At 60.7% G+C, this 10,331-nt stretch overlaps 4 protein-coding genes across 7 annotated transcripts in view; 1 reads left to right on the top strand and 3 right to left on the bottom strand.

Moving 5' to 3' along the window:
- The window catches only part of LOC113213452 (uncharacterized), a 14,240-nt gene that overhangs the window by 2,765 nt on the left and 1,144 nt on the right, over positions 1-10,331 (bottom strand). The window lies entirely within an intron of this gene.
- LOC113213536 (N-acetylneuraminate lyase-like) overlaps positions 3,987-10,331 on the top strand; it is an 18,303-nt gene continuing 11,958 nt past the window's right edge. The window contains exon 1 of the mRNA XM_052266916.1: positions 3,987-4,100. The gene's annotated coding sequence lies outside the window, so the exon portion shown is untranslated. The remainder of the gene's footprint in view (positions 4,101-10,331) is intronic.
- LOC113213485 (uncharacterized) lies at positions 5,059-6,921 on the bottom strand. The gene is made up of 2 exons (XM_026432570.2): positions 6,778-6,921; positions 5,059-6,716 (listed from the first exon to the last, which is right to left on the bottom strand). Exons 1-2 carry the CDS (start codon positions 6,820-6,822, stop codon positions 5,061-5,063), a joined length of 1,701 nt encoding a protein of 566 aa, XP_026288355.2. The 5' UTR covers positions 6,823-6,921; the 3' UTR covers positions 5,059-5,060.
- On the bottom strand, positions 7,293-9,520 carry LOC113213533 (mucin-2-like). Of its 2 annotated transcripts, none has more exons than XM_052275209.1 (5): positions 9,406-9,520; positions 8,181-9,331; positions 7,845-8,072; positions 7,471-7,754; positions 7,293-7,374 (listed from the first exon to the last, which is right to left on the bottom strand). In XM_052275209.1, the coding sequence occupies exons 1-4, from the start codon at positions 9,413-9,415 to the stop codon at positions 7,485-7,487; spliced, it is 1,659 nt and encodes a 552-aa protein (XP_052131169.1). In that variant the 5' UTR covers positions 9,416-9,520; the 3' UTR covers positions 7,293-7,374; positions 7,471-7,484. The 2 variants fall into 2 exon arrangements, with proteins under 2 accessions (XP_052131169.1, XP_026288425.2); XM_026432640.2 differs by having other exon boundaries at positions 7,475-7,754.

Raw genomic sequence — 10,331 nt, 5'->3', positions numbered from 1 at the left:
GGTCAAAAGGGGCGGGGGGCGTAGCAAGGAGGCGGTGGGACGGAGGGGGCGTGCTGCTAGCGGGGCGGCTGGCGGCGGCGGCGGCACGGCACGGCACGGCACGGCAGTAGTTGTGTTTGGTCTCCAGAAACGCCCGTCATTGTCGCAACCCAACCCTTCCGTTCGAGCAAAAAGGTAACTCTCACTCACCACTCTGGCTGCTGGGCTGAGGCCAAACGGGCCGAACGGGCCGCCGAAATCCCCCCACCCCCCGAATCCATCTCCCATTTTACTGAGTTGTGGACTAAGGTCCCACGTTTCGAAGCACGGCAGCATAGGAGTTCGCAGGCGAGAGGGGGAGAGGAAAAGGAGGAAAAGTGTGACCTGCATAAGTCTGCCAAGGGGCTCCGAAGGGTGCGTGTGGTGTGAGGGGGCGAAGGGGTTGTCATGGTGCACAGGGGCCGCGCGTCTCACTGCACTATCGCTTTACTGGTGAAGGTGGCGCACAGGCGAACTCGGTTGTAGGACATGGTGCCCCTGAGCCCCTGCCTCCTCCACCGCAGGGTCCCAGTCTGATCCTGGCTGTCGCCCTCGTGCTGCTGGCTGTCGCCCGGTCTGCCGAGCGAGATGTCCAGGCTCTTGAGCTGCTCGGGCACCTTGCCGTCCGCCACCAGGGCCATCTTGAGCAGGCTGCCGAACAGGGCCGCCGCCTGTTCCACGTTGACGGACACCTGAAAAACGAACAGAAAAGCGGCGACATCAAAAAGAAATATGAAACAAAGGAGCCGTTGCGATGGCGAGCGGGCGAGCGGCGCGGCTGTCGTCATTGTGACGGGGGTGTCCGGTGTCCGTGCTCGACGTGCTCGTCCTCGACCTTCCCGCACCGCACCCCCCACCCTCCCCCTCGGCAGGAATGTAGGACATGCGAGTCTGGACCTGCTCTCGGCCGTGCCCGGCGGAGGCCGGGGGCTGCGACCTGGCTGGGGGACAACACGGTGCGGGGACACACGGCCTTCACATGAGAAAGTACCGTTCGGGGGGCCACGGCCGCCGCTGAAACCGAAGCCGCTGCAGAAGGGCCTGGGGTGGGCCTGGGGGTGGCAGCCCCTTAGGTAGTGCGGTAGTGCGCTTACGCACGGCGGGGACCAGGCCCGAAGCTCAGTGAGCCCGGTGCGGTGACCAGATGTGCGACCCGGCGCGATTTTATTGCACCCCCTGTTCCTCTCCGTGTCCCTTCTGGCCACATCTGGCACTAACGGTGCGCTCAGCACTCTCGCGATCCACCACCGGACGCGCCTCAAAGACATGCCGCGGAGCCACCGAGCCGCATCCTCCGAGCCCTTTGTCTCGCTGCGCGCTGACCCTGCTCCTGCTGCTGATAACAGCCAACAGCGGGCATTCTTCGAAGTGTTCCGGCATCGCATGGTGAGCGGATAAGCGGAACTTGCCGCGGGAGAGGGATGTACTGTAAGCTGTCCCCAGTCCTATAACGGAGTGTGGAGCGGGGACGCTAACATAGGGACTCACGGTGCACTCGTGCATCCTGGTGGTGACGTTGGCGAGGAGGTCGACTAGCTGGTTGCTGACGGGCGTGTCCAGGACGGTGACGGTGCGCGGGGCGAACGTGCCGCAGTGGAGCACCGCGCCGGGGCCCTGACAGCGCTCCAGGTGCAGGTGGGCCAGCCGTGGGCACCGCCGCAGCGCCTGTTGTCATCGACGGAGCGCTTTGAATGTATTCAGACGTCTATTTGTCGGTTTTGGGAGCTCAACCTGCCGCACACCCACCACGTTGAGGATGTGGTTCACGTCCCGCCGGTCCACGACGCGCAGTCGCTCCAGGGCAGGTGCGAACTCCAGGCGCCGGCACAGGACGTCCCTGGAACCGCGGGGGCCGAAGTGCAGGGCGCGCCAGAGCTCGGCGCGCAGCCCCAGGTCCACCCAGCGGCGACAGACGGGCAGAGCGCGCTCGCGCGGCGCCAGGTGCACGAACAGGCGCAACAGCGCCGGCGCGGGCAGCTGCAGCAGGTGTGGGCGCGGCTGCCGGGGGGGCTCCAGGGGCTGTTTTACGAAGGTGGCCTGCGTTGTGGGAGCGGTGGGAGGTGAGACTTGGTCGGCCACCAGGGCTCCGCCTAGTCTCCTCACGGGGGGTGCCACCTGAGACGGCACGCGCTGGACGACTCCGCTGCCACGCGACGCCAGGCTCCGCGGCCGCGAGCTCGCGTGGCCACCCGTCGCCGGCCGCGGGGTCAGCTTGGGGGCGGGGCGCGGGGTCAAGCGCGGCGTCAGGCACGGGCCTCCCGCCAGCCGGCTTCCCAGCGGCGGTGCCGGTGGCCTTCTCTTCGACGAGGATGGGGATAGGGATGGGGAGGCAGCGGTCGCCCGTGGTGGCTTCCATGCCGCAGGTCGCGGAGCTGGTGGTGGCCTCTTGGATAGAGGCGTTGGCTTGGGGGCGGCCCGCCCTTGGGCGAGGCTCGACGGTGTGGTCGGCGTGCCGATGTCTCCCCTGTGCCTGCCGGTGCTGAGCGTGATGGTGCCCGAGCGGGAGACGCACGGGGCGGGCCTCTCGGGGCGCGACGCGTCCGTCAGGGACTCACTCCCCGGCGGCGGGGCGTCGCCAGGCAGCGCAGGGGCGCCGCCGTCCGTCACCGTGGTGCCCGGGGGGCTCGGGGGCGGGTCTGGGCGCGACGGGTTCGCGCTACAGTCGGATGCGGTGTCGCCGAGGTCGTGTTGTCTCCGGGTCGGGGACCGTGGCGGCCCCGTCGCCGCCTTGTCATGCGAGTCTCCCCCTAGAAAAACTTCAAGTATTGTAAGGAAAACACAACAACAACAACACAGACAAAGAGCGCAGGTTGCTCTCACCAGCGGCCTGCGCATCCCCGCCACAGAGGTCCGCAATCTGGTGCGTGGCCCTGGCCAGCGCCACCAGGAGGTTCTGCGGGGCGGCCGTGTCCTGCCCCACCGGCGTGGCTTTGACAATCTGCTGTTGTTGGTGGTGGTAATGATGCTCCTGCTGTTGCTGCTTCTGCAAGAACAGCTGGGACTGCCGGTCCATCTGGCGCTTCAGCTCGCCGATGGTCGCCGCGAACTCGGAGTCGGACAGCGCCTGCAGGAGCCGCTGCGCCAGCCCCGAGGCCGCGGCGGGGGTGGGCGCAAAGAGCGGGGAGGGCGTGAGCCCTGGATGCACGGGGTGCATGCCGGCCATTGGCTCCGTCCCTGGCGTATCACTGGAATGACAACGGGAAGTGTTCGGAACGACCCGGAAGTGGTATGACTACTCTTGTTGGTTTTCGACTGTCGGCTGTCGGGGTGCTCTCCCACGTTTGCGAACATTGCCTTTCGATCTATTGGATTTTGCCGTTGTTTCCTTGCCTTGTAAGTGAGTAATAAGCGTCCAGAGTGTACAGCCACTGTGGACTTTACAGTGTTGGCCAGACTGGCAGCCGCCCCACGGTTGACATGGTTCCCGCTCAACAGTACGTGCCGGGGAGCCCCATGTCCCTACCCTGTGTGCGAGCCTGAGCACCCTGGCCACGCACCGTTTCCCACCTCTTCGTCCGCTCCGTCGGGGCCTCACGCGTCTCGCGGGCCTTGTCGCCCTCGGCGGCCTCGGCGCTGTTGAGTGCCGCCCCCGCACCGCCCTCCACTCTGCCCACAGCTCACCGCCCCCTGCCGCACCAGCCCGCGACCAACAGGGTGAGAGAGAGGGGCGGCGGGGCTCAGCGCCATGCAGATAGCAGATAAATAGGAATACTAAAGACCATCTCTATTGGAACGGTGAGCGTGACACCGTAAATCTAAATTAATGCCTCGTGCCTTAGTGTCATTGTTCATTGCACCTTTTCGTGTCATTGGGCAAACTATGAATTTAACAAATCTCATTTGCGCTTCTCTTTGGACATTGTGAAAACAATACAGTATCTTAAAACCTTGTAGAGCCTCGGGTTGAGCTCATGTATTTTTATTTCAATTTTTTTTGCAGAGGACAAGGCGTGCGGCGATGACGGGTGCGGGGCAGACCCCCGCCACCCACCAGCACCACGGCAACTCCCACGACCGCATCTTTGGCGCGTTCGGCGGCGGGGAGGCGCCCGCCGGTGCGCACGCCGCTGCGCCGACTAGAGGTGAGTCACGGCTCCGGCCAGCGGCGGGGTAGGCAGCCTTCGTGACGCGCACGTCCCGCGGGAGTGCGGCGCGGCGGCCGCCCGCCAGCGGCGGGGTAGGCAACCCTCCTGACGCGCGTGTCCCGCAGAGGGCGTGCCGCCGGGCGGCGGCAGCCAGGCCCCGCGGCGCCGGCGGCGCTGGGTGCGCACGCGCACGCAGCACCTCAGCCACCTGAGCCTCAACGACGACCTGGGCGGCGACCACGTGGCTGTCCTGCCGCCGCTCGCCGCAGCGGACGGCGTCGCGACCGAGAACGCCTCGTACGGAGGTGAGTGTTCGCTGGGGGGGACTGTTTTCACCTCTGTAGTGTTTTCGATGAGCCGCTTACGAGAGTCTAACGCGAGCACCACACTGTCACCAGCCCTGTCTGTGGACGCGGCGGAGCCCAGCTCTTCGTTGGGCCCTCCTTGTGGGCGGTATGCCTACCGGAGGCCAGGTATGTTATTTGAAAAACAATTAGCCATTTTATGTACCGAGAGTTTCAGAGCGGATTGCATTCTCGCTGCAACTTCACTCAGGGGCAACAGCGCCTCGGGCGAAGGGAGTAGGCATAGTTTGCCTGGTAAACCCGCTCTGAAACGGCGGCGGTGAATCGAAAATGATGCCGTGTTGTTTCTCGTTAGATGGCAATCCTGTGACGGGGGAGGGATACGGGCAGTCAGAGAGCTGTGATCTGCAGGCAGCTGCCGCGAAGAAATGACGCGTCATGGCCGTTTGCGACTCAAGCGCCCGAGTGGTGGCCACAGCTCGTCCCCAGATATACGCCCAAACCCAATATGTTAGTTAGTCCCCACAATAAATTGATTGTAATCGCTCTCGTGACCACATTTTTTTATACCCTTGTACAGATTTACTAAAAGCGTGTACTGCTGTACAGTCGGTGCATTTGCAAGGTTCTTGAAAAACATAGTGATCTGATTTTAACAGGGGGTCTCCTTGTAGCGTTTCACTTTATTTTCCGTCACGATCGAAAAGCATCTCTTTGAGGGCGAGCCACTGGCGTGCGCCTTGGTGCGCGTGGCGCCGCTTCCGCTTCCGGCCTCGTTTCCGGGTGAGGTTCCAGCCCCACTCGCACCACCACTGCTCTTGCTCGACGCCCCCCCACCGTCGACGTCCCTGGCGCTCGGGCCGGGGCTCGGGCGGCGCTTTTTGGTCCTGTCCCCGGCGTGCCCGTGCGGCCTGACGGCCGACGCCGCCTTCAACACCGTCCTGTCCGCCGACCGCTCCGCGAGCCTCTCCGTCAACACCGGCTTGGACAGGTGGCCCGCGTGCGCCGGAGGCTTGGCGTCGTCGGCGTCCCTCAGGTCCGAGCCCAAGTACGTCTCCAGGTCGCTGGCGGGGAGTGGCTCGACGCTGTCGGTCTGCGAGGGCATGGCGGTGGTGACGGTGGCGTCCGCGAGTGACGGGACTGTCAGGTCGGCGCTCGACTCCGACGCGGACGTCTGCGGCTCCTCGTTGCCAAGCCCTTGCTCCGTCACGGAGGTGTCGGGGGTGGTCTGCTCGTAGGGGGTTGTCTCGCCGCCATCCTGGGTCGCTCCGTCGAGCGGGAAGTGGTTGTAGTAGTTGTTGATGACGATGTGCTTGCTGGCCGCAGTCTTGTCGGCGCCCCGCAGGTCGCCGGGTGGCGACGGCGCCTTAGGTGCCGGCCTCGGTCTGCGGTGGCCGCCGCCCGGCACGAGGTGCACTGCCCCAGGCTGGAAGGGGGGCGGCGGCGGCGACACCTGCTGCAGCAGCACGGGGCCGGACCTCTGGTCGATGGACAGCCACACGCGCACGATGAGTGGCTTGGGGTTGGGAGTCGCGTCCTGGACATCGTCCTGCGCCGTCCTGCCATCGGGTTGCCCCTCCGAGGCCACGGCCTGTGCGGCGTCCAGCTGCGGGTCCTGCCTGGTGTCCTGGCGCGAGTCCTGCCGCGGTTCCTTTCTATCCTGGCGCGGGTCCTGACGGGCGTCCTCCCGCCTCGCGCCTTGACGCGGCTCCTGCCTCGGCTCCTGCCTCGGCTCCTGCCTCCCCTCTAACGTGGACTCTGCCCTGGGCGTGTCCTCAGGGCGGCGTCCTGACTTCGCGCCGCCCGGGCGGTCTCTTTCCTCTGTCGGATCCGCACCTTGACGCCGATCCCACCTGATGGCGTGGTCACGGCCGTCGGCAAGCCGGGCGCGAGGCGGACCCCTCCAGTCGGCGTCGTCCTGGTCGTCGCCCTGGTCCGCCCACCTCGCCGGCGGTGGCCGGTATGCGTCGTCCGGCAGGTGTCTCCTGTGGCCGCCACCGCCTCGCCGTCGTAGAAACTGATAACCTAGTCCCCCCGTGGCGTCCCCGTCGACAGCCAGGGGCGGGGGGTACATGCGGGACCGGGGGTTGTCGTCTGACCACGGGAAGGAGCGGTAATCCCTCCGAGCCGCACCGGCCGCGCTCAGCGGGGCGGCTCCGCCGTCGTACTGCGGAAAGTCGTCGCCCTGGTCCTGCACCCTGCGGTGGTAGTTGTGGCGGCTGAACTGCGCCCTCGTCGCGTCCGCGTCGAACGGGTCACCATCGTCGTAGGAACGGGCGCGTCTGGGGCTGGCAGGGCGCGCGGCGAGCTGGCGACCGACAAGGTTATAGCCATCGTCACCTTCTCCGTTCACCTCGGGGAGCTCTTACCAAGACCAGGACGGCGATGCTGTGGGTCCAGCCACTGGTCAGCATATCGGGGTCCGCTGCCCGCCCCGCGCGGTCCGAGGAGGGGGAGGGGGAAGGGGCGGGGACTTGCGCTGCGCGCCCCCCGGCCCGCTACCGGAGCGAGACTATCAACCCACTGAACGCGCCGAGCGAGACACTCAAAGAAAACCACCTTGGTTATGTGTAGCCAAACTTACTATTATTGTGTATCAGGTGGCTCAATTGAATTATTGTGCACGTGCGGTGGGTTGCCTTCATGCTATGGTGCCATGGTCCGACACGATAGGCAAACTGAACCACCCACGCGCATGCATGACTGTGAGATGTGATGGGTTTGGGGTGAGTGTGGCAGCTCACTGTCGGCGTAAAAGATGGGAAAAATGGGTTTTCGTTTACTAGATCGAATAATCGAAAAATCGATCTATTCCACTCGACATGTGGATCGGAGGGAATACCCTCCAATTTCGCTAACAGTGTACGAAAGTAATAAACGCATGTTTCAACTACATGGAGTTAATAATTTATTGATAATAATGAATATGAACACTTTACGCCTGCAAATTGGTGTGTACTCTGACTCTGTAAAATAAACGACGAATTAATGAACTGAACATGAATGAACCAAACGGACGACAAATATGTTGCGGATGTCGCATAGGAGGATGTTTGAGGCACTCACTTGCTTCGGCTCAGAAGAAGTAAAGTTCGTTTCGACGCTTGTCGCAGTCGACACCGGTCCACAGCCATTCGCACTTCTTGGTGTTCCTGGAGAACCTCTGGAGGCTGCCGCAGGAGGCGAGGCTGGCGTGTCCGCTGCTGCACTTCCAGTACTTGCCGCAATCCGTCTCGGCGGCGACCACCGTCGAACTGGCGGGGCAGACCGGGATAGGTGGCACTGGAGAACGGCCTCCAGCGCCCGGCTGCTCCACGCTCGAGGGCGGCAGCGCGTCGCAGTTGACCTGCAAACACGGTTGAGGGGGAGTGTGAAACAGGGTTGAACGATGAGCTGGAGGAACAGAGCACTCCAAACACTATTGCAGAGTGAATACCTTCATGGTAAACTCGCAGGTCAGAGTCTTGCGGTTGAACCGCTGGAGTGGGAGGCACTGCTGCACGGAGAGCTCGCCGTCCTGGCAGTCGTAGAACTTCCAGCAGTCGTTGTGGGGCGCCTTCTTTGCCCCGGACGCCGGGCACGAGGGTGGCCGGTACCCGAACGAGGGTACTTCCGGCTGAGTGTTGGGCAGGACCGGCAGCTTCGACTTGGCGTGGCAGTTGACCTATACACAGGCGTGAGCAAAGCGTAGCTTCAAACATTCTGTTGGCGCTGACAAACCACCCTGCTTAAAAGAAACTCACACATCTGAACATATCATGACAAAACTAACCTTCCAAGACCAGTCGCAACGGCCGGTGGACTTATCGAAGGTTTGCAGAGGGTAACACGAAACCTCGGCCAGAACACCCTCGAGGCACTCGTAGAACCTCCAGCAATCCGCGTGCGGGTAGCGGTGCCAGCCCGTAGATGGGCACTGCGGCGAGGGACGGGTAGCGTTGCTGCTAGGCGACGGGGTGGATGAGTGATACAAGGAATCAATGGCGGAGCGACTGTCGGGTGTGGTTGACGATGCTGTTGCCGATTCTGTCGTGGTAGAAGACGGTTCAGGAACGCCGGAACGCCCAAGGGACGACCGAGAGCGTGGAGTAGTTGTGCCCGCAACACCACTAGCTGGAGTAGTAGATGAAGTTTCCCCAGCTATGGGTGTAGTCTGACCATCTGGAGTTGGCGTAGTTGTGGTACCTTCACCAGTAGCAGGTGTGGTTGATGACCCTTCAACAGGTGCAGGTGTTGTTTGTCCTTCGGGTGCTGGCGTTGTGACCGCTTCACCACCGGCAGGTGTAGTTGAAGACACTTCACCAGTCGCTGGTGTGGTCTGTCCTTCCGGCGCGGGGGTGGTCGTGGCAGCTTCACAAGCTGGGGTGGTAGACGACGCTTCACCAGGTGCGGGTGTGGTGAGTTTCTCAGGCGCTGGGGTAGTGGACGATGTTGCGTTCGAAGCAGGTGTTGAGCTACTTGATTCTGTCGTTGTCACAGCTCCCGGTGCTGGAGTAGTCTCGGAGACACCCGCTCTTCCCAAAGACTTCCTCTCGATTGCTGCGGGTGTTGAATAAGGTGGAGCGGGAGTGTCCCATGTTTTACCTGACTGAGTTGTAATGTCTGGGGCTGCAGTGCTTGTCGGGTGTTCAATGAATGGTGTTTCTGTAGTCGTTGGTTTTTGTTTGGGTATGATGTTTTTGCAGTGTACGTTCCAAGTGTATTTACACTTTAACCCTTTTCTGTCGAACTTTTGGAGCATTGAGCATACTCTTATGCTCACTCTTCCATTTTTGCACTGGTAGAACTTTTTGCACGAGTTGTGCGGGGAGAGTTTGTACTCCCCTTTGCTGCATGACGGCGGGTTGTAGCCGTCGATCTCAGGGTCGTACGCATGAGTGCTGATCACTACGGCGAGTAAGAACGGCCATATTATGACCGTACCTGAAATATGGTTTGCTGTGTTATGCCTTTGTTCACTGAACCGGTAGCGATGAAACTGTTGAAAGTTAACTTACCCCAGACCATAGTAGAGGTGCTTGCGCGAGTGCAGCTGATTAGCAATAGGCAGAACGCGCGGGGGCTGACACCTCAAATATACTCGGGTGGGGCGGGAGGCCGTTACCGCGAGCGCAGTCGTGCGGGGAGCGCTACACTGCCGTCAGTTGAGGCGAAGCTTTGCCAAGCTTTGCGAAATGTCCCATTCTGGGGCACGTGGACGTCTGCTTTAGTCAATGACCAACTGTTACATTTTCAGGATTCTGTTGTGTTGTGTGCCACCCGTTTGGCCAGTCTCTTGGTTTGGCTGCTGTAAAATTGATAAAATTACTACTTTTTAGACAGTCCCGAAGGTAAAAGTTTCCCGTTTTGATAAATATTGCCGGTTTTCGTTATCCAGTTTTGATAAAGATTGCCGATTGACGTTACAGTTCCAGTTTTTTTGCGACATCAATAGACAGAAATGGGGGAACGATCTTTATGTACAAGAATTTTTTTTTTAAATATTGGGTTATGGAAAAATTATGGCCTAAATGAAAAAGATATAAATAAATAGTTAAAAGTACATTTTAAAGTTTTTTTTTTTAAATAAAGAAACTTGTTTGATTTAAAAGATATTCATTCGATTGGGTAAGCGCTCCCTCCTCTCCTGCGTTTTAAAATTTTGCATTCGCTCCAAAATGGGTGATATGACGTAGTTTATCCTTCGACGCTAATTTGTTTGTGAGCACATTATCGCGACAACGTGGCACCGTGAGGATCTACGGTCTTATTACCGCAGTTCGTGATGTGACGTCGATCCTTACGATGTTGTTCCCGCATCATCACTACTTGTACTCAGTTCCAAACTTTTGGCGTCCAGTCGGTTTGTAAATCGATAATTGATAAAAATGTGTCCCCAATTTGTGACCGAAGTCGTAACGATAACATTTTGAAACGGCTGAAT

Source organism: Frankliniella occidentalis, unplaced genomic scaffold, assembly GCF_000697945.3.
Source record: "Frankliniella occidentalis isolate FOCC.00 unplaced genomic scaffold, Focc_3.1 Scaffold1, whole genome shotgun sequence".
NCBI classification, from domain to species: Eukaryota; Metazoa; Arthropoda; class Insecta; order Thysanoptera; family Thripidae; genus Frankliniella; species Frankliniella occidentalis.
The sequence above is the reverse complement of the archived record's forward strand: the minus strand, read 5'-3'. Positions and strand labels throughout refer to the sequence as shown.

Coding starts and splice junctions, on each gene's coding strand:
- LOC113213533 (XM_052275209.1), bottom strand. Junction 8,073..8,180: donor GTTGCGACTGGTCTTGGAAG/GTTAGTTTTGTC, acceptor GCCTGTGTATAG/GTCAACTGCCACGCCAAGTC. Junction 7,755..7,844: donor CCTGCGAGTTTACCATGAAG/GTATTCACTCTG, acceptor CCGTGTTTGCAG/GTCAACTGCGACGCGCTGCC.
- LOC113213485 (XM_026432570.2), bottom strand. CDS start 6,822: ATGCTGACCAGTGGCTGGACCCACAGCATCGCCGTCCTGGTCTTG. Junction 6,717..6,777: donor GCATCGCCGTCCTGGTCTTG/GTAAGAGCTCCC, acceptor GTCGGTCGCCAG/CTCGCCGCGCGCCCTGCCAG.